The sequence below is a fragment of the Podarcis raffonei genome, chromosome 6, assembly GCF_027172205.1.
Source record: "Podarcis raffonei isolate rPodRaf1 chromosome 6, rPodRaf1.pri, whole genome shotgun sequence".
NCBI classification, from domain to species: domain Eukaryota; kingdom Metazoa; phylum Chordata; class Lepidosauria; order Squamata; family Lacertidae; genus Podarcis; species Podarcis raffonei.
The window spans coordinates 56757715-56780622 of NC_070607.1; the positions used below are offsets into that span (position 1 = coordinate 56757715).

General features: G+C 45.5%; 1 protein-coding gene across 1 annotated transcript; it reads right to left on the bottom strand.

Moving 5' to 3' along the window:
• Window positions 1-1785: 1785 nt before the first annotated feature.
• On the bottom strand, window positions 1786-22531 carry CCND3 (cyclin D3). The gene is made up of 5 exons (XM_053393144.1): window positions 21901-22531; window positions 19169-19384; window positions 11529-11688; window positions 10550-10692; window positions 1786-3741 (listed from the first exon to the last, which is right to left on the bottom strand). The coding sequence occupies exons 1-5, from the start codon at window positions 22087-22089 to the stop codon at window positions 3571-3573; spliced, it is 879 nt and encodes a 292-aa protein (XP_053249119.1). The 5' UTR covers window positions 22090-22531; the 3' UTR covers window positions 1786-3570.
• Window positions 22532-22908: the final 377 nt, after the last annotated feature.

Here is a 22908-nt window from a genome sequence, read left to right on the forward strand (position 1 = left end):
ATATGCTCAATACACATATTGCTGTGACAGAACATATGTGTAAAGAGCCCTGGATGTTCCAGTATAGAATACATATAGAGCATACATGGCTCTTCAACCGCATCTCCAGGTGCAAGGAGTTTTGCATGTTGCATTTTTGCCTGTCACACAACTGTTCAAGGTGAAGGATCTCCACTGGAGGCTTGTGGCTCCAAGCTCTTGCCTATTCCTTCCTCTGTGAGAGAAGTGCCTCTTCAAAAGATGGTGTTTTCTTCCTGCACTATTAAATGCAATTGCTTCCCAGTTAATCAAGGACACCTTGTTAAGTGATCAAAAGCTTCTTAAATACACCAACCACATTTGGTGACTAAAGATTGTGGCTCTGGTCTTTGTGTGTGCCCACCCCACCCACCACTTCCCTCCTCCCTCGTTACCAAAATGGTCTTGTAAATTGGACCATATTTCAAGTTGCAGCAATATTTAGGTTTTTGTGCTGAATTTGAGGCGTCCCCTGAGAACTAGAAACAGCTGTGAACAATCACTTGTGGTGCTTTAACAAGCCTGTTCCCATAATGGCTTCTTTCCACGGTATATTTTCCCTGGCTTTCCCTGGCTTCCCTCTATTAGCAGCATGGGAACGGCACTTTTCCCAGCTTGATAGCTAGGCAGTGGGGGAAAGTGGGCACAACTCTCTGGGGACTTGCCAGGCCAATGGGGGAGTGAAGGAAGGCTCTGTGCTGCCCTCTGGCTGCCCATCCTTGCTCTAGATGCTTGGAGTCTTGCTGCAGCTACGTTTCTAGCCTTGGTTAACAAGGAGAGGATATCCGAGGGCAACCCTCTCCTATTGGTAAGGCACCAGCAATGCTGGCCTCCTGTGCTTTGCAGCCCTAGGGCCGCATTAAATGTCTGAGCGTTGATGCCCATGTTCACAAAGCAGACGCTCTCAGTGCTATTCCAGCAGCAGCTGGGTAGAGAAGAGTAATTGGTTTTGAACAGCTTTTAGCTCCAGGGGAGATTTGGTTGAGTGGCTCCTCTGTGCAGTAAGTTTGTTTGCGCTGGGAAGATGTCCCCTAGGACAGCCTCTTGCCCGAGCGCAGATTACAGAGCAATTTGCACGTCTCCCATCTATCTACTTGGCATCACTTAGCCGAAGCGGTCACAGGCGAAAGCTGTTAACTCCACGCAGAGCTGGTAAATGAGCCTGCTGAAGCCGCCTAGTGCTGGTACGGCTGGAGATCTCCCATGCTTAGTGCCTAAGGCAAACCTGCAAGGATGGGTCTCAGACTGGAGAAAGATGTCATGCTAAGGATAAAGCTCTTCTGTATGCCAGGGCAGCGAGTGGCTTGGGGTAGAGCAGAAGGATGGCCAGCAAGCTGACTGTATCAGTGTCTTGGGTCACTTCCTTTGTATTGCTTGTAGGAAGCAGCAGCTGTGTGCTTGTCCTTGCAAAAATCATGAAGTAAATAGGGTAGGAGGGGGTAAGACTCATGAAGAGAGACAGGCATAACATAACACAAAGGTCTTACAAGAATACTGGTTGCTATAAACCTATATAGACTACTTGCTATCTAGAACAGCTAGCCAAAGTTGCTACAGCCAAGAGGCCTCCCGTGTTTTGAAATCAGCTTGTCAGAATCGAATTGTTAAAAGTGGATTACGTTAGCAAGGCAGAAATCAAGAAAGCGTTCTTGTTTTTTATTCTCAACAGGCCGATTTCTTAGAGGAACAAGTCAAGCAAGCTGTATTTTAGATGCATTTGGTTCTTTTCAGTCTTATTTCCATCACCCAGGAAAGACGACAAGAGAGTGCCAATTTTAAAAAATGCTTTATTGCAGTATGGTAAAATATCAGTAAGGTATAGTTTCCTTAACAGGAGGGTTTCGAGTGACAGTGACTATCATATTGACAAACTTTATTCAAAGCTCTAATATATCGTTGGGTGGATGTATCTATAAAATACATTCCTCTCGTCTTCAAACTTGTTTCAATAGACTTACTTATCAGAAATGCTGATAGCACATTAATTTTGACTAATCGGCATAAGCACAATGAGGGAAAAGGAAAGGCAAAAACATAGTAAGAGAGAGGCTTTTTCCTGTTGGCCAAGGTGACGGCTCTCCAGTGGTGTTTTAGGTAGCATCAGTTCATGTTTCTTTTTCCAGCTGGAGGGTTGAATAATGAAATGCCACTAGAATTCAAAAGACAAAGTTTGCTCCCATTGCTACAGTTCCCCCACACCAAAGGTTTCTAAAGTCTCTCATAAAAGCAGCATTTAGGAAAAACACATACACACCTTTTTCCTGAACAAAACACACAAGAACAATACAACTCTCTAGTCCAGTGCAGTCACAGCTCATTATATTGTAAACTCTTTAGGGGAAAGAGATCACTCTTGACCCCCTTTTTATTTGCTCAGAATAGATTTGTATAGCTGGACTTCCTTCTCCTCCATCACCCATCCCTTGCATGTAGCTCTCCTGCCCTTTTTTGTTTCTTTTTTGGCAGTGAAGACAGGAGGGATTTGTACATACAAGTATAGCAGCACTTGTTGGGTGTACTCTGATCGGGAATGACCATAACTCTATCAAAGTAAGCAGCCCAGAGAGGTATGAAGGAGGACGAGGAAGGACATTAAGGCACTCTGTTATATGGCAAAAGGGATGAATCAGGACGATATACCCTACTGAGCTTCTGATCGTGCTTTGTGGCTTTGTATGGTTTGATCCTCACAATAAATAAAGTAACTCGGGTCTCACAGGAGTAAGAGAAGGCAACTGGTGCAGCAAGTAGAAATTTTCCCCTTGGGTTTCTAGTGAAGAGGGGATTCTCCCCAACCCCCAATATTTTATATGGAAAGCAGCACTTTACAAGCACCTACAAAAAGCGAACCAAAACCCACTTATTTCTCCTGAACGGGCTAAAAGACTCTGAAGGGTTAATGGATTGTGATACTATTAATAATCAAAGGAGAACTAAGACTTCCTTGGGACTGGTAAAGAGATTCCAGTGCTGGACTTTAAATATAGCCTGGTCTCTCTACCAGGTGCCACACATGGCTGGGTGAGCAGAGCGGCTTCAGCCAAGGATGTCTCAGGTGCATGTTTCAACTTCTTCATGTGAAGGTGAAGGAGGTCTATATAACAAAAGTGCGTTTTCTCTCTTGACACACATGCAACAGGCATGCAGCAAAGATTGGGACAAAACAGCAGTGATCAGCAGCGCGTCCTCCAATGAAGCAAACCCAAACTGAAGAACTTTTGAACTGACGCTAAGCTCACCTATCCTTCTCAAGTTCAAGCGTGGCTCAAAACACCACAGGAAGGTCCCCTGATCCTAGGAAAAACCAGGCTAGCAAGGCAGAAACAGTCCAACTGCAAGGGGTCTATTCCCTTTTGGAGTCCCTCCCACGCCATTCCTCCAAGACCCAAATCCCACACGATCTCATTACAAAGGTTATGCTCATGGGGTCATTTTCTCCCACTCCCCTTATTCTTCGGTGATCACATGGCACAGGCAGAATGTTCCGGGAGGCTTCTTTTCCTGCGTTAAGTTCTACTTGCTGGGAGCTGGGTGATTGGAGGGAGGGGCTGGTCACAGGTTGATGTCTGTGACATCCGTAGGTGTGCTGGTCAGGCTGACATCCTGGCTGTCAGGGTAAACGGCATCCTTGGAGGGGCTGTACTCTTGGCGAGGCTGTGAGGTCTGTTTCAGGTTCTCTGCTAAGGCCACCTCAATCTGCTCCTGACAAGCTTTCAGGCAGTCCTGAGAAAGAAGAGAGAAGAAGGGGGTGCTGTTCATTTCCACTTAAATTTTCACTGCAGCAATAACAGAGCTCCTTCAAACATCTATGCTTTGGTTGGTTTGGACGATAGGCTTTTTGCTCCAGTGAAGGAGCACATTCACTGTGAATTCATTCAATATCATTCAAAGGGGTTTGCGGGGCAACTAGCATCCTAGTAGAGATCTGATTATTCTATTATGTATGAACAGGAAGGTCTTATGAAGTAGGGTTAGAAATACCTTATCCTTGTTCCGTATCCTAAGCCTGAGACCAGGCTCAAGCATTCTATATAGGTGACCAGTACCTGACGGCGGAGGCTATGCTTCTACTTGAAAAAAATTAAGTGTTTCAAATATGAATTCCAGCAGGCTAAATTACCCTAGTTGTGCCTCCACACATCTAGCAAATATTGAGTCTGAATGCGGCTTCTGTGAGTCTTTCCCTTGGAGCCTTTTGAAAATACTTATTAAAAATTCAATGGCAATAGTCTCAGTTTGCAGTTCTCAAGACTACGATGCCTGTTAGATCAGACCAAAGGCTCATCTAGATCTCACAGTAGCCAACATGGTGCTTTTGGGAAGCCTGCAAGCAGGACAGGAGAGCAACACCATAGCTGGTACTCTGAGACATGCCACCTATGAGAATGGAGGTGGTACAAAGTCACCCAAGCTGCTAGCCATTTCTATATCCTGTAGGGGCGAATTTCACAGTTTATGTGTGAAGAAATACTTTCCTTTGTCTGCCCTGAACCTTCCCGTGTTCAGCTTCATTGAATGACCTCTAGTTCTGGTATTATGAAAGGAGGGGGGAGACTTCTCTGTTTCGTTTCTCCACACTCTGCAAAATTTAATACGCCTCTACCCCGCTTCTCCTTACTTGCCTTTGTTCTTAAACATAAAAGACCTCAAATGTTGTAATTTTTCCTCACTAGCGAGTTGCCCTTTTCTGAACATTCTCCAGCTCTATGATACCCTTTTTGAGATGTGGCCACCAGAACTGAACACTGCAGTCCAAGTGCGGTGACAACATGCGTTTGTGTAACACTTTTCTGATCTTGGCAGTTTGATTGTTAGTCCCTTTTTCTAGTGCTCCCTAATACAGATTTTGCCCTTTTTAGCGCTGCTGTACACTGGGTCAACATTTTATTCAACCTAACACACCAAAATCTCATTCCTGGTCAGTCACTAACACTTCACACCTTACAAACTTTAATGCGAAGTCAGAATTTGCCCTAATCCTTATCATTGCTTTTTCTGCTCAGGGCTTGCAAAGCTGTGTTAATCAGCTGATTGATGGCACTTGAGAAGTCCTGTGCAAGGGGATTTGCAAGCTCTGAATTCAGTGCTTCCCGAGAAACAATAATCAGCTGATAGTCAGTGACAGGGAAATGCTGTCCACTTTTTTACCTTTGTGGTTTGGTTTCAAACTGCACAGGCAAAAAGGGAATCACCAGGTGTCACTGTGATATCAGCTGATTGACAAGTGGGTGACCCCACCCACCAAACTTCGCACATTGGGGGGGGGCCTTGGCATGGAGATAAAGATCTGGCCCACCAGCCAGATCCAATTCCCCAACCCTATCCTAGAGAGTGATCTAATTTATTGTGTTTATTTTACTTATATTTATTATGCAAAGCTAAAAACTTCAAAACTGTCAAGCTTGTCTCTTACTTATTTGCAACTGGCACCCATCCTTGTTACTAAGGAATTTAGAAAATGGAAACATTTCCACGGACAAGTAAGGCATTGCAAAAAATTCCCCTCCCCAAACCACTGATTGCTATATTAAGTACCTGAAATATGTAGGGTTTCAACCCTAACTACTCCACACATGGCGTATGTTCAGTCCCACCCCCAATTCACCCACTCCCCAACTGTGGAAAGCTTCCATTATAATCTATAAGCCTGTCTTAGAATATAAGCCCATGAACTTTTTAGAACAGTGGTTCTCAATTGGTTGGTCCATGGAACATACTTGTCAATTGTCCGGGATATCCCGTTTTGGGGGACAGTGCTCTCATATAGGTCAGAAGACATGTGCTCTGTCCCACCCCGCCGCACATAAAAACTACCACAGAGATATCAAAATTTTCAAATGTAGGGAGTCCATGGCCTGGCTTTTGAAAAATGGGGTCTGCACTACTTAGCTAATTGGGAACCACTGTTCTAGAACTTTCTTTGAAGGCTAATTGCTTTTACGTCATAGCACTAGGACGTGTTCAGCAGTACACTGAACCCCACCCCACTTTGAATGCACTAGCCTGCATGTGACTGAAAATGCTACTGCCAAGGCATTAATGCAAGGGGAAATCTTGACCTTACGCTTGGGAGGAGCCGCATACAGCAACGATTTGAGATGAGGAAACCCCTCTCGTTTTGCAATGAGTCACAGTGGTGAGCCCCAATGAACCCCATCGCTGCTGCACCTCCTCTAAAGGCCAGGGTTCGCCCTCTTGCCCCAGATTACAAGAAAACTGACATTTTGCACTGCAGAGCGCCGGGGTTCTGATTGGATCCCCAGCCGGCTCCCCGAGGCTGGGTCCATTTGCAGGATCCTGCCACATACATAATCTTACAAAGAATCCACGTTTAGTTCTTAGAAATTGACAGAGGATGTGGCAAGTAAAAATAGCAACACCCAACACTCCTTCCCCAAGACAGTTCCAGTAACTGTGGCCTCTAAAACCTCCACCCAACAGAAGCCAGAGCTCAGCAAAGGCCATTCTAAATTTATTGGCCAGTTTGTGGGTGCAAGGGAAGGAACGGGAAGCAATACTATGAAAGGAGGATTGATTAAAGGAATTCAGAAGCACTTGTATGGGAACCAAAAGCTGCTTTTTTGTTAATTGAACCTTGCAAGTCTGTTTTGCAGAGGGGATTCCAGCACTGTTCAGAAACCGAGGGACTATTAAGAGTGGTAGAATGCATGTGCTGCATGAAGAAAACCCCAAGTTGAAATTCAAGTTTCTTCAGGGCGGTCTTGTACCCTGGAGAGGTGCTACTGCTCAGTGGAGAACAAGGCAGCTAATATCTTTGGCGCTCCAGATAATGCTGAAATACAACCCCCATAATCCCTAACCACTGGCCATGTGAAAGAGCTGAAGGCCAGAAACATCTGGAGTGCCATCGGGTTAGCACTGATGAACCAATGGAAGGCACCCTTCTAAAGAACTTGTGATCTTGCAATGTGGCTATGATGAACCAGTGCTGTATGTCTACAGGAATAGCATGGCCTATTGACAGCCATAAAGAGTCAAACTGACCCTTCAAAGCATGTTTCTGCACTTCTGGAAGTGTCCAGTGAGTTGTAGGCAAGAGAGATGCCAGCACAAGACATGGGGCAACTCAGGGATGGAGGGTGGGCAGTAACATGCTGGCTAATGTGATGTAACACCAATGACAAAGCAATTCGTATCTAAATGTGTTTACCCTCAGCTAACCCTGACAAGCAATTAATGAAATGGATGAAACGGACATATTGATAGGAAAGGAAAGAATGCAGGTGTGGAGAAGATATAGGAGGTATAAGGTAAGTTCAGATCACACAAATCCTATTCTACATCCTTTTCATTTGTGAGCCAGTCTCCACTACCCTCAGTCTCACACTTAACTTTCTTTGACAGTGAGGACTAGAAACATGAGAACAAAAACTCAAGTCTCGGGATTTTAAAAGTTGTGCCAGGTGATGTGGCTTGCAACAGACAGATACCCAAAACAGGAAGATTGAATAACTACGGACAGCATATCGCAGTATGTACAAAGTCCCAGACTAGCAGCCTAAACTCATGTTCTGAAGTAGATACAGAGCATGTTCTCCTGACTCCAAGTAAAAATCAAGGAAAACTGGAATGCAGCAGAAATCAAAGGTTGATTATGACTGAAGTTGTTATCTAGCCTTGAGGATGCATGTTTACTACAGAAGATGAACTGGCAGAGAAAAAAAATAGGTACTGTCTGGCTCGCTGGAACCTGCACAGTAACCAACAGCTCAAGAGGTAACCAAAAAAACCCAAACCATGAACCCTTTGACTGATATTAACCAAACTTCTTGGTAGGCCCCAAGCACAACATCTTAATTGGACTGGTACCTTTGTAGGCAAAACATCATGGAAGCATCTATTAAAATGAGGCAGGCCTAATATAAATACCAGAAAGCCTACCCAGATATATAATTTAGTGATGTATGCTTCTTTAATATGAAGTAGCATTTTCACCTCAAGAGGGCCAACCAAGTGAGAACAGAGCCACAGTTTGAAGCCCCTACCCACTGAACCTTCAGCAAAAGCCTGTTAGGTGTGGCAGATGAGATGGCAGGGGACACCACAAAGAGGCATCTTCACCCCGAGCTTGTCTTCTAATTAACTTCAAAAAGACACAAAGAGCAGAAGTGCAGCCAAAAGGAATTGGGCAAAGGAAAGACCCTCCCAATCAGCAAGATAAGCTCAGCGTTCCAACGTAGGCTAGGCCCAAGCTTCTTTGTGGCACCAAGCCTTGGCTACTTTTAGTGCTTCTAATCTGCTCTTTATGGGTCACTTTTGTAATCCTCTCCCCACCTTCCACCTGTTCTCTGCTGTCTTCGATCAACTGTGCTCACAGGACCAGCATTCAAACTCCGCCTCATTCACAGCAGCAGCTTGCAAGCAGCTGGCTGCGGGCAATTCAGAGACTAGGGCAAGAGGCCAAAGAAAACCCAGCAAGAGATAAGTTTCTGCTCCACGACTGTCAAGCAGCGATGGCTGGATCTGCGGGAGAGGTCCAATCCCAGAGCCTTCGCTCCGCCTTTCAGCTTCCGCCAGGTAGCGGGAGACATGAAAAGCTCAGCTTCCCCCTCCTCTCTGATGCCCCTCTGGCACCCAGGGAGCGCCCTGGAATTCTGCTTGAAATGAACTTCTTTGGACTCCATGCTTGCCCCTGACAGGAATCTGACACCGCGCCACATGAACAGATGCTAAGCTGGTTCTATCCCTTCCCCATCGGCCAGCCCAATCCCTAACACCTGTCCATTGAGGTGAATGGCTGTTTTTCAAAGGCCTCCTGTGTACCCGGGACAAAGAGGAGCAACTGATCTGGGACCTCATGCAAGCCATCGGTGGGAGAGCCACCTGCATCATGCAGCCATCACCCATTCAGCAGCGGGCCAGGAGCTGGCACGGCACATTTGGGAAACGTGGTTGGGCTTTAGAGAAACAGCCAAATTCATGTCAACCCCCACCGGCCAGGGAAGAGACACAGCCACTTGCTGCGCTGGCTCTGGACCAAGAAGTGAACACTAGCTTGGGAATCAGGAGGGAAGGGAAGGATAGAGAGGAAAGCCTGCCAACCATGCAGTCTTTGCATTGAGTAGGCGAAGAAAGCCAACGGTGTCTTCCGTTTCTGGAGGATGCAAGCCCTTCCGCATCAGACGGGAGTTTAAGAAAGAATGGGCTCTTCTCAATGGATACCCGGACATGATGAAATAAGCTGTTCCGTGCAGAATCTTGTGCCAAATTAAGTAATTAGTCTCCAAGCTGCTGAAAAAAGGTCCATTGTCGACGTCACAAACTGGGATGGCTGCTCTTACAGCAGGGGTGGGGCGGGGAAGAAATGCAGCCCCCCAGACCTCTCTGCCAGGTCCTTAGGAGCCTCCTCAGGCCACGCCCCTAGCTGGCCCTGCTTTGTATCCTGAGCATTTGCAGGAATGCATCCTGTCTCCTGCTTGTCTGGATGGAGGATAAAGAGGGCTACAAACGTTTGTAGAATATAGCTTGCAGTACAAAAGTGAAATTTACATTTGGTTCCCCACCCATTTTGCCTCTAGCCAGGGCCAGAGCTTGTATGTGGCCCCTGAAAGGATGTCCATAAAGGGAACACAGCCCTCCGGCTGAAAAAGTTCCCCCACTCTGTCTAATGGGATAACACAGGTTATGGAACTGCCCTCATGCCACATCTGGGCTGCCCAGATTTCTCCTTCCACTGCAGCTTTTCACGCTGTATCCATCTAAGGGGGACCAACGGAGAAAGGAGAGGCTGGTGAACTCCAGAAGGACACCTTGCACAATATTTCTGGGCAGCATGAACAGGACGATAAACTGAACCACAAGAATTGTCCATGTCCAAAGGATCATTTCAAAGGATGGTAGTGTACTGCAGATACTTGTGACTACCCTCTCTGCACCTACAATAAGATGGCGCTATCAGCAGTATGTCTGTCCCATTCCCTGTTTATTTCTCTCTGATATAATGGGCCCTTCCTGCCTCACAGGTGTGCACTTAGGTTACAAAATAAGACAGCAACTTTCAGTCCTGAAGCCTTTCTTCCCAAAAGAGCAGCTACTCCACCAAGATGAATGGAGCAGAGGTTCTCTCCAAACATACGTCTCCTCATGTGCTTTGTACACTTAAAAAAAGAGGTGGCTGCAGCTCAGGCACTTCCTGGACTTAATGCTACTACTTTTAAAATGTATTCATTGATGTGATATGCTTTATTGCTACAGGTTTTCCTGGCCTTATTTCCTGTCTTGGACATCTAATTAACATAAAGGTTGGATTGAAATAATTGTCATCATAATACTGCATGGCTGTCGTCTGCCTCTAAAACAAAGAGGTTGGCAAGTAGAAGATGAGGCACATTAGGTCCATCCAATAGTTTCTGCAGAGAGATGCCAAATGCCACTTCATAAGTAAAAGCAAGATCTCTGGGCTTGGGCAGATGAAGCCAGAGTAAGCTTGCCTTGAGTCAAACAGCAAAATACAAGCAGGATCCCAACTCCCCAGAACCAGAGCCCTGTTCCCCACTGAGCCCATACTCACCACCTCTGTGCCAGTAATGCTAGCAAGCAGTTCCGTAAGCTCCTCGCCAGAAAAATCATCGGATGAGGTAGAGAGGCCATGGACTGCCGCTCCAATGCTTCCAGTAGCAATCATGGATGGGGGATACATAGCAAATGTGTAATCTACAAATTCCAGAAGGAAGAAGAGAGGGTGTCAGGAGAAAGGATGACACGAATTCTTTGCTCACTACCGCTTCCAGCCAAGTTGTGATAACAGCACCCCACAAACAAACACATTACCATTAAGGCCTTTCCTATTGTCCCTGAGAGGTCCTAGGACTTCCCACCATCCAGCTACAGTATCTTAAAAGCACGCAATCCATTAGCTTACAGAAATAGTTTGCCAATAGAATATTATGAGCAGGTTTTCCAGGAGTGGCCTGGCCAATGAACAGGAGGAACGCTGAAGTCCTCTTCAGGCATTTCTCATGTGACGGAAGAAAGTGAGTTGAGAGGAGCTCCCACCCCCACCGTGTTGAGGTGTTAACTTCAGATGGACAAATGGATTTTACCATTCTATTTGGTGGGCTTACACATTGCATTCTCATTTAAATCAAACAAAGACAGCACTCTGCAATGTTGTTGTACAAACTGTCCCAGCCCAAAAGACTATCAAGGGAGAGCCAATTACTTTAGTAGCCAAATGCTAGATGCTTCTGAGAGCAGAGTGCTGGGGTGGATGTGTCTTTAATATGCAATGTGGCTTTTTGTGACAAATTTCAACAAGGAAACCTTATAAACAATAGTTTGCCTAATATTCATCATCCTTGCCTTTCAGTCATGAGAAACCAAAGAGGTCAAAGGTTCTAGTATCAATGGGGAAAAGCTGGGTGTCTCTGAAAAATGAGATCCTAAGATGCCACTGATAATTTGTTTAGTATAGCTAGGGATAAAAATCAAGTTCTGTTTCATTTTAGCCCTGTAATTTAACTATGCTCCACCATTCCAAGGAAGTATACCTGTAGCACACAATGCAATGAACGTCTGTGCATGCTTCTTCACCAAGTCCACCTTCTGCTGGGGAAGCGAGAGCCGCTGGAGAATATGATCCAAGAAGTCATTGGCTATCACTGACACTAGGTCCCACTTTAGCTTCTCAAGGACTAAAAACTCCCAGTCCTGAATGAAAACACAATAGAGTGTTAAAATAGAATGGGCCTTTTTGACCAACTTCAAACTACAAAACAACAGTGGTTCAAAAGACACATGATGTATTTCGTAAGACATATCAATTACAACAGCCAATGGTCGGGGATGCAAGGGACCTGCTTTGCTGGAATAGTCCTGTGGAGATAATGTGGAATCTGCTAGCATTCATAAAGATAGGAAGATATTGAATCCTGCTGCAAGCAGAGATCACACAGTGGCTTGATGTATTAGCCAAGAACTGCAGCTTGTACACTACTGCACACTAAGTTTCATAACTTCTGCCCTTGATTAACCACAGAATGCCATGTTGTCCAGATCCAGAACTATGGTTAGTTTAAACAAGCCAGCTTCAGCCACCGTGGTTTGTAGCTGGCTTGTTTGAAAGTAGCTGCAATTAGTATAAACCTCAGTTTGCTTGTCTGGATGACACAACAAACAGGAGTTAGGTAAGAGTGGAGGCAAACATTTCTGAACTCCCCCTAGCCACTTGGCAGGACAAGAGAATGGCCAAACATGAGGTTCACTCTTTCCCATACATGTCATACAAAACTATAGTGAGTGTGACATGAGAATGTGGCCAATTGCTCTCTGCCCTCTTCCGTCCTTTAGTTGGAATTGCAGGCAAGTATGCCTTCTGCTATTGCTCGTGGTATATGTTGACCACTCTTCCTCTCTACTCTCCTAAGGAATGAATTTACAGGTTTAAGTAGAAAGCAGAGCTATACAACATCCAAACCCACTAATGATTTGTCATCTAAGCACAGAATACAGTCAATTAGACACATCAAAGTGGACTGGTGCACTAGCCCTGTGGAGAACAAACTGCATTCTAGGCTAACATTCACCAGTCAATGATGCCCACAGAAACTCCATGATGCAAGGTGTGCATGTGTTATTAAGACCCAACACTTCAGAAGTTCAGGTGCTTTTGGGGTCAGCAGCATGGAAGCTGCCTTCCTCTTTTGCTTAAAATGGTATCCCATTTTTATCGCCTCCTTCCACTTGTAGCAATGCCAGTTCATGGCAGTTTCCAAACTGCTTTAGTTGTAGGAAGAAGCAAGCCTGGCAATTGGAAAGGGAACAGAGGAGCTGCAGCGCTTTGCTCGAAACAGCAAACATCCTTTTCCTGAACTTTCCCCTGACACTTCACAGGCTCAGTTTGGGTCACTTAAAAGAAAACAACCACCAACACAGAACAGAAAACTGAGCATGCCGGACAGCAGTGATGTTACATAACTACCGCTGCAGTTCTTCAGATAGCGACAGGGGACCTGAATGCTTGCATAGCTGTGAACAGAAAGCCCCCACCCCAAACACCCACTTTACCCCAGTTTCTCCCTGAGGAGGTGCCCCCGCTCCAACACCGCAAACTGCTAAATTCCTCAAGTTTAAAAGCTATGCAGAGATCTGACACAAAAACCATTTAAGGGAGAAATTGTGGCATTCTGCATGCACGTGTCTCCCCTCCAATTTGCCTAATCAGCAGATTTTGTGCCTAAAGCCCAAACTGCATTCTAAACTCAAGAAAGCTGGATCCAAACGGAGTACATTGCAGTTAGATCCCATTTACTTCAATAGGAACAAAGTTTTAAGCCATGACTAACAAGTCGTGTTGATTTTACTGGGACCCAAGGGCAACTAATTTACTCTGGATCAATCCCAGAGCGATTCAAGAGCGGTTTTGCATTTCTTCTGTATCAAAATCCCTGGAGAGGGGAAAAATACAGACCTGGGCAACTTATGTGGAATTTGCACATGACCCCTTCTGAATCTTGGACAGGGCTAAACACACAACGTTCTGGAATATACTTTGCGCATGCCTGCCCTTGCTTTCTCATCAAGATTTTTTTCTACATTTTTTTCCATGGAACCCTTAGTTTACTTTCAATACCACAACTTCCTCTATAGACATTTCTCAATAGGCAGCTGATGAGCTGCATCAGGCCTCTAAAGCATCTCCAACTGGCTCTCTGGTTCTTGCCTGCCTTCACCACCCATTACTCTCTCCCACCTTTCTCCAAAAGCCTGCAGTGGATGCCACTAGGCCAGCTCCAGCCACCATGTTTTCTTATGACGCTACAGCTGCATGATCAGTCACTTGGGAGACATGGTGACCAGGACTGGGGTAGCAGAAGCTACTGTGAGCCACAGATATATGGACAGCGCTACATCACAGAGACACCATTTAAATTCTTTGGGTTTAAGATCCTGATTCTGAAGATGTCCCAAAGGCACTCTAACGGTGCAATTTTACACCATGTGTTACTTTATGGAACAGATTCCCTCTTCACATCAACAACAGCATATCCACACATCAAACTAGCAGAAAAAAACTGCAGAAAAGGACAACTATCCCAGATGCAGTTTGCCACCCAACCCTCTCAGCAAGAGATAGTGAAACAGGGAGGAAAGGAGTCCATTGTGCAAATAGGAAACTTCAGTTGAATGTGCACTGTTGCCTCTTCTGCAAGAAAGGAAAGCTAAAGGTGCTATAATCCTTGGTGAAAACTGAAACAACTTCAAGCAGTACCCTTCATAGCTTAGGGTACAGTCAGCACCCACAACCACATTACCAAGTTGAAAAAGAAGTATGTGTACTGGGTGGCCTTAAGAAACAGAAGCTGCCTGGTTTTTGCTGGCAGATGAATGAAGCGATAGAATCCTGAAGTAGCAGATTGGACCATCAGGCTGCAGGCAGAGGGGTGCCATTTTTTAAATGCTCCCCAATGTAAATATTCACCACAAATATTCTGCTCGAATATATGTGGTGCCTTTATAGATAAAAATACTAGCGTATCAGAGAGAAAGATCCTAAGTTAGCCCTCTCTTATTGTTATGCTTTGTTCCCCATTTGTAGGGAATGTTTTATATCGGGGAGCGTTAAAAATGTGACATGCACACATTCTTTGTAACCTGAAGTGGAACAGTTCGTTCTACCACTTCATGCCCAGGGAAGTTCATAAAGAGCCAATTAATGCCCAACAGATTTCTAAAACACTGGAAAAGTTTTCTTGCTCCCCATGGTGATGCCATGGCTTATGATCTTTGGGAAGAAACAGTCTCTGATCTCTATGGAGCAGTCCAGAGCATCTTAGAGAGCAAAAATCCCAAGTGCTAGGCAGACCAGATGGTTATTGAATGAACTGTGAAAGCAGATCCCATCAAGCCAAAGACCTTGTGACCTGTTGACATGAAATGCCCCTCTAGCCATCTCTGCAGCTAAATGTGCACGCAGCAAACTGGCTGAATGAATGAAGTGCAAGGCAACTTAGATAATACCCGTGGACGGAAACCCAGCTTCCTTCAAGTGGATAAATTCCTTGTTGCATCATTTCCTTCTGCTAAGAATAACTTCATCATGATCTTGAATGCTGAGCTGCTGTCAAGCAGGCATCCTCCTCTTCTGCAAGAGGAAATTGACCTACTGGGAAAGTGAGGCGGCTTTCCTTCCAGGAGCGGCTGAGGAGCTGGCTTGATGCTACATCCTGATAAGGCACCAGGATGTAGCCATTGTCCAAACCTTGATGAAGACGCTTTCTCCTTCCTATCCCTGGATCACTCTCACTGCCCCGTTGTGAAAGTAGAGAAGCATGGGACATTATTAGCACACAGGAGGGAAGTAGCAGATCTCTGCGGTTGTGTAAGTGAAGCATTAACACTCTCAGTCCCAGGGGCAGATGCCACCCAAGCGTTATCCAAGGGAGCCACTAACCCTCAGTCACCTGAGAGTCCCTTCCTGAAGACCAGTGTTTCAAGTGCAGGTCTGGGATCAAGGGACAAATTACCATCGCAACCTGGTCTCCTGGTTGTTCACCCACTGGCTTCTAATAACAGAAATCTTCTATTTTGTTTCTGCACTAGGCAATGTACAGCGACTCTGGGTTCATCTTGTGTTAAAGATCCGCTTCCTAGCATGTGTGATGCCTTTAAATAGAGAAACCCACCTTTTCTTCTTACTCCTGGAGACAGGCAGCTGTAGCTCACAGAAATATGGCCACAATGCATAGTTTTCCAATGGGCAAAGGTGGCCAGTCTCAAAACATTGAAAGCTGCTTCTTTATATCTGATCAACACATTTGGCCTAAGAACACTGCCTAGTCTGGACTCCTAACTGAAGTGGGAAGAAGCTGAGTCAAGAGGAACCGTCTCATTCTTCTTACAACTATTTTCTTGCTCTATAGTACCCAATGAGCAGAACCTTTGTCTTAGTAGCAATGGTTGTACTTGGCTATCTGTTGCTTCTACAACATCCCCCATCTTTACAGGTTCAAAGGAGTATTAACAGCCCAGAGTAGCTGGGGCAACCCAGCCAGATGGGTGGCATATTTTTTATTATTATTATTATTATTATTATTATTATTATTATTATTATTATTCAGTCAGATATCAAGATGAATTAGAGGCATTCATGAGTGAACAGGAACTGCTTGCATGGCCCATCCTACAAGATTAGGACCAAAGGTACAGACAAGTATGAAATTTAAATTCACAGCAGACCTAGATACCTTGCTAGAGAAACTTTTGAACACTAATGGGGCAGAACCTCCCCACCCCCGTGAACACGTAGTACAGCGGTAGCCAGCATGGTGCCCTCCAGATGTTCTGTACTACAACACCCATCATCCCTGTTCATCAGCCTTCTGGCTGGGGCAAAACATCTGGAGGGCACTACAATGACTAGCCCCGGCCTATTAAAACCCAGCAATGCTTTCTGTACAAGCAAACCTGCAACCACCTAGCCTGTACCAAAAAGGAAGGCCCATGGAAGCCATGGGGATTCCCCTGCTTGCATCTGCATTCAGAAAAATCCTAACTGCTCTGACATCATAGCTCTGTTCTTCTCTACCCACACATTCTAATTTGTCAGACAAGGTCATTCACAGATCATCTCAGCCTCCTTTCAGAAAATTCCAACCAGGTGGTGATTACCAATGTTCGCCTCTATAGGCAACCTTTCTGAAAGAACATCTGGCACACTGACATGCACTGCAGTCAAAAAGTGGCTGTATATATAAAGCCAGATTTTAAAATATTTAAATCAGATTGCAAAAAATTAACTGCATAAGCCTAGCCCCACAATCTGTGGGTTGGGATGTAGCCACTGCTGCACAAGACATGGCAGACTGAATGCTACTCTGCTAGCGGAAGCCAGAGTAGGGTCCTGAAACTGAGCATTACAGGGGTGGGATAAGGCTGGATCCTAAGCAATTCCATTCTCATAAAAGGGGCCTGGCATGGGGACCTCAATTGTGCCAGTCTAGAGATGGTGCAGCAAAAAATGAAAGACAACCTGCCTCCTTTTGCCCTGGTCAGCAGAAGCAGCAGAGCTTTGGATGTGGTGGCCCCCACATTTCCAATTTAGGCTTAGGATTGTTCTGCCTGGATTTCAGTTACATTAAGTATCATCTAAAACACACACAATATAAAATGGTATCTGAATGTAATACAAACAAGCACATTAAAAGGCTACATTCATCATCTTTTAAAAGTAAATCCACCACACTTTATCAAGAATATTGTTAACCTACTTCTCTATTAAGAATGACCCAAGAACAAAACACTGTACTTTGGAAATCAAAAGTTTAAGCATGACCCAATGGGCATTATATTTATTATTGGGCAAATTGTGAATATTTACCCCCAGCCTTTCAAGCACAATTTCCAGCCCTTGCTTAAGCAAAATCCTGGTTACGTAGTCTTCAAGTAAACAATTTTGCTTAGGTTCCTTACATGTGCATAAGGACAGCAAAACAGAAAACATACCTAAAATAAATTCTGTAGTGGAAAATGGGAAACCAGAGATTTTGTATTATGTGAATGACTTTGTTTACATGTTTATGAAGCTAAACAGAAAAATGCTGTCCTAAAGATTATAAAAGCAAGACTAGAGATGCTGTATTATGTATAGAAGCCCTATTTAGTGGCAAACTGATTATGATTTAATGCTTAAAAGCAACCAAGTAGAATGTTTATATGTTCAGGAAATATATGAATTAGGAAGTTGGAAAATTGGTTTAAATCAGTTGTTTAGTCCCTTTGCTTTGGTGGTTTAAACATCCCTGATTTAAATCAATCCATCCTGCTGATGTCAATGGATTGCAGTCTCCTAAAGTACAGTCCTGCAGAAGTCCCTCAAAGGGAAGACACAACTTTCCTTTCCCAAGGGGACTTGTTCTAAATGCTAAGAGCTCTTCACTGCCCTGACACACCAGCCAATCTTTCACCCCTAATTAGGCTCTCGATCCTAAATGCAATTATTAGGGAGGAAGGCCTTCTGTACACAACAGGACTTACCTCTTAGCAAACATGCATAAGATAACACTGTAAGTAACACTGCAACTCATGCTTGAATTTAACGTGCCTCCCAATAGAAGCTTTTGGTCTCTACAAGTCCAGCGCCACATTCAATCCAAAAGGTTCTGTCAGAAGACCCAGTGAAAACTCAGCAGCAGAGAATCTTTGGACTCCTTTTTTAACATTTTCAGAACATGCATTGCATTAATATGAAGTCCGCAGTTTGAAAGAACTGTCAGGTTATTAACCAGTGCACCCATCATTGGCTAAAAATTTAGATTAGCGCCCACAGCAGAATCCCATGCATGTCTTCTCAGAAGTATGACCCATTGAGTTGAATGGTGCTTACATCCAGGTAAGTGGGTACAGAACTGGAGCCTTAGTCTAACAACTGATGACTTACCTGTTGGTAGAGAAACTATTTGCCATCAGATCAGCACCAGAGAATATGGCCATACCTTGAGAACAGAGAATCCTGCCCATACTTATGGAAGCTCTAACTGAAGAAGTACCATTATCCATAGGATACATTTATGCCTGTTCATCATGCTACTGATTCACAACTAGACCGGCTACTGACAATGGCGATGCTGCTATAATGTCTGCACTTCAACAAGGACCGTTCAGTTCAGTAAATCAGATTTTGCTACCTCTGCAAAATTCAGTGTTTGTCCCAAACATTCCAGGGCAGCCAACATCAAAGGGACAGTGCAAACAGTTACTGGATTCAGAGTAGCGTGTTCTGTCCCAAATAGAATTGGTTAGCTAGTGTGTCCTCTTCAAACACTGCATCCTGCACGATTCCTTGCTCATTGCAAGATAATATGAGAGAGGCACAGGCTTCTTTCCAATATAAATTGTGCATTGGGAACAAACCTGGTTAAATGGGATGAGTGAAATCTCAGGTGAACTGTGCATACAAAATAATCAACAGCCGAGTTATTACGATGGGGACATAATCAAGAATAGAAAAATGGTGGTTCCCACAGGCATGGAAAAGCATCATGTCTACTTGGGTGTAGCAGGAGAAAGGAAACATATAGGATGCATGGAAAACAGCAACTAGAGCGCCAATCCATGCTTAAGTGGCAGCGAAATTAGGCCTGTGGAAACAGGGAGAAGGAATCTTGGAACTGAAGAGGAAGAAACAGCTTACCAAAACTTCACGCGGGGTGATGGAATTGTCTGTGTAAATGCAAAGTTTCTCCACTGTTAAAGGCATGGTTTCTCGCAGCTTGGAGGCCAGGAGCATACACACAGCCCCGAGAAGCTGCAAGTGGTTTTTGCGGGTGGGGACACAGGACAGGTAACGATCCACGTAATTCATGGCCAAGGGGAAAACCTCTTCTTCGCACTTCTGTTCCTCACAAACCTGACAAAAACAACAAAAGAGAGGGTTTATAAATAAAACAGTCATCCACTGTGGCCTCTGTATGAAGGTTTCAAAAATAGTTGCTATCCAAGTGCAAAGATAAAGCAAGACAAACTTAGTGACTTCACTGAGCCATACTTTCTTTTCTGTAAAATGGGAATAGTTCCCTTCTCCATAGGAACCTGTAAAAACACATAAAAGTTGACACAATCAAGACACTCAGGTACTGTAATTTTCAATTTTTTAGAGAAGGATTCGTAGCATTTTCTAACAGAAAATATCCATGTCATATGGTGATTTTATGATATTAACTACTTAAACCATGCTGTTGTAGCACTCTGATTTATTGATTTATATTTTACCTCGTTATTTTTCTTGAAGAGACAGTGAGGCAATTTACTGCTCTGTAAAATATGCGTATTAACAAACCAACTTAGTAAGCCTCTCTTTTTATTAATCATAACCCCACCTTTCCACCAAACAAAGTCAAGGGAACTAACAACATTAATAAAAACAACAACAGAACAATCCCTGGAGCATTTACCTAGCAGAGGCATTGAACACCCTCAGATTCCATATATTCAAGTTTCATGTACGAAGTGCAGAAGTCCAAATGTTTCAGATTTTGAATATCGAGTGAGGAATTGGGGTTTGAAAATGCTGGTAGCATCTCACACACAATGAGTAAGAGCCCAACCATTCAGACCCATCTTATCCCAAATTCCTCTGGCTGCAAAACAATATGAGCCCAACCTTCAACCTCTTAAGACTTGTGCCATTGATTTGACTGGTGCTTGCCCAAAGGAAGCCATCAGATGAAGACAGTACTGTATTAACTAAGACCTTTCTCTTCAAATGCAAACCAAAAAAACTTCTGACTTCCAGTCCCTTATTCCGACCACTGGCTAGACTGTTACCAAGGCGCTGCCCACACTGAATTAAGTCAGCTTAGTAAATGAAACACTGAGGTTTCTCCTTTTGCAGAAGCCCATTTTTCTTTGCTGGCAGTTTTCCTACATCCTATGAGGCAGTTTTTGTATGGATTTGCTGTCATTTTTGCGTCATCATTTTTCTTTAAGTGACATTGAAGCAATTTACACTTCTGTGAGATGGGTGCAATAAGGGAGGAACTTTCTAAGCTTTTGATATTAACCTCAGTCATCCGTTTTAAATATCTATGAAATTAAAAAAACAATAGCTCAGCCCTACAAATAAACCAACAAAATGTCATACTTCAAAAACCAAAAACTCTTTATTAGTCTACCTGCCTACAAGGACAGCCTAAAAAGTGTGCTTTGGGGAATCAATTACTTTCTATGGAGGCCACTCTTACCTACCACAGGCAATTGGGAAAGCTACTTTTTACAAGCCTGAATTTATTAACTTCCTGACACACAGGACAAATGACAATTTATTCTGAATACTTTTCAAAAGCAATCGTTTGCAGGGAGGAGGGGAGGAAGTATATGCATCCACACAGCACTTGCCTCTTAAAGAAATCAACTGCAAGGCAAGCATAACAGCCCTGTCTCCCATAGGCTCTTCAACAAGTGCTGCTCTCTCCATTTCCAAGTCTGGGAAAGCTTTGCCTGTTGAACTTCTGCCTGCAGAGCAGTGCAACCTGAATAAAGGCAGCGAACCTACCCCAGTTCCATTTCTGATACTAACCCACAACATTTATTTGCCTGACATGCGGAGCAAACCTTTACCCGACTTTTACTTTTGATGCAATACGTTTAAAATACCGCCCCCCCCCAAGGTGGAGACGATCTTAGTATTTGTGTCACCCTGTACTCGCAGCTTCCCTTGCCGCTGCCTCTTCATCCTGGCCCTCGTTTTGTCAATTTGTAGATTTTAACTGCGGGGAGATTAATCAACCCCATGATCTTGCGCACGAACCGGGCGAGCGACTGGCGACCCCTAGAGGTCACGTTGCACACTGCGGAGGAAAGGTGCATGCCAGGGTGCTTTTGAACTGCCCCTGCACCGAAAGACAGAACCGGAGGGGGACACACAGGCCTCTTGGAGCTCTGCTTTAGTCATTCCCATCCACGCTCATCACGACCCACCGGCCTCTCTCCAACCCAGGCAAGCTGGCCCACGTACCCGCCTGCTTTAAGACGCATCGGTTCCGGTTATAATAGGTCTTCGATCCCCCTCACCTACTGCTCCAAAACGTCCCCCCACCCCGTATTCAGAAGAGGCTGAATCCCCCACTCCGGCTCTCCCGCCGGATCCAGCCGATCGCAAGGCCTCAATCCAACGCGCACTTCACCTAGGGGCGCCAGTTCCATCGAACTGCACGAGATTTACTCCAGAGTAAGCACGCCCAGGATCGGGCTGTGATCCTAGACGTCCTCGCCCAGGGCAACCCAAAGAGCCTTACTCCAGAGTAAACCCGGCCTTAATGGGAAGTAAGGGAAAGGGTGTCGTGCGAGCCGGGATCTGATCCCGCGAGCGGAAGGGACAACGCAGGGCATGAGGGGGAGGGGGGGCAACGGGATCCCGGCACAGACCTCCAACATCCAAAAAGCCAACATCTTCCGCATGTAGGGCTGGATCTCCTTCTGCACGCACTGGAAATAGGAGACCCGGGGGCTGTAGCGCTCTTCCTGACTCAGGAGGTTCTGCAGGACCCGGCGGTCCCTTAGCAGCTGCGGATCCCGCTTGGCCCGGATCACCCCCTCCACGCACAGCAGTTCCATGTGTCCGGATCCGGGGATGGGAGGAACGGAGGAGCGGAGGGGATCCGAAGTGCCGGTGGGGGAATCTGGCTGCTGCAAGGCGGGGAGCTCGGAGGGAGGGAGGGGAGGGCTCTCTCGCGCTCGCAGCCCGGGAGCAGGCTGGATCACCCAGCGGCAGCACCGAGCCCAGCAAAGCAGCCTCCCCTCCCCCTGGCTAGGCTCCTCCAGGCTCCCGGCTGCAGAGAGGCGAATGAATGTGCGGCGGCGAGAGCTGCGGAGAGGCGGAGCCGGGGCCCGGATCCTCCTCCTCCTCGGGAAGGTGGAAGGAGGAGGTCTGGTCTGCTAGGCTGACTGATGCCTCCCTCCAGGCCACGCGAGGCAGCTGCCATCATAGGGGAGGAGAGACCTCCTTGCCACTCCACCCCTGCAAACTTTCTTTTCCCCCTACCAGAATGTTCTTTGCAGCAGAGGCTTTCAGATTTGCAACACCCCCCCCCTTTTCTCCATTGTCATTTCATGACCTCTTGCTCCTTACGCTCCGGCTTCCTCCTGACAAGCCAGGGGCATATTCTATTCCTAGGGATCACGCAGTGCGCGCTTGGCAGGGAGAGGAATGCCGCCAGGCTTTGTTGCGCATCGCTTTGCCATATGAATGGAGGAAACGCCGTCCTGCAGAATGGCAAGGCGCAACATCCGTTTCCAAGGAAGGGCCTTGAGGACGGCTCTGGCTGCAATAGCCCCGCCGCCCGCTGTTGGTTCCAAAGACGGGGTTCCCACGAATCGGATTACGTCCCTGTGGAATCCCAGATCTCTCAATGGAGCTGATAAAGGCTCCGCATT

Excerpts from the sequence above, each read along its gene's own strand:
- CCND3 (XM_053393144.1), bottom strand. The coding sequence starts at position 22,089 with ATGGAACTGCTGTGCGTGGAGGGGGTGATCCGGGCCAAGCGGGATCCG. Across the intron at positions 11,689-19,168 it reads TCACCCCGCGTGAAGTTTTG|GACTGGGAGTTTTTAGTCCT; the intron begins GTAAGCTGTTTC and ends GTTTTCATTCAG. Across the intron at positions 10,693-11,528 it reads CATTGCATTGTGTGCTACAG|ATTACACATTTGCTATGTAT; the intron begins GTATACTTCCTT and ends TGGAATTTGTAG.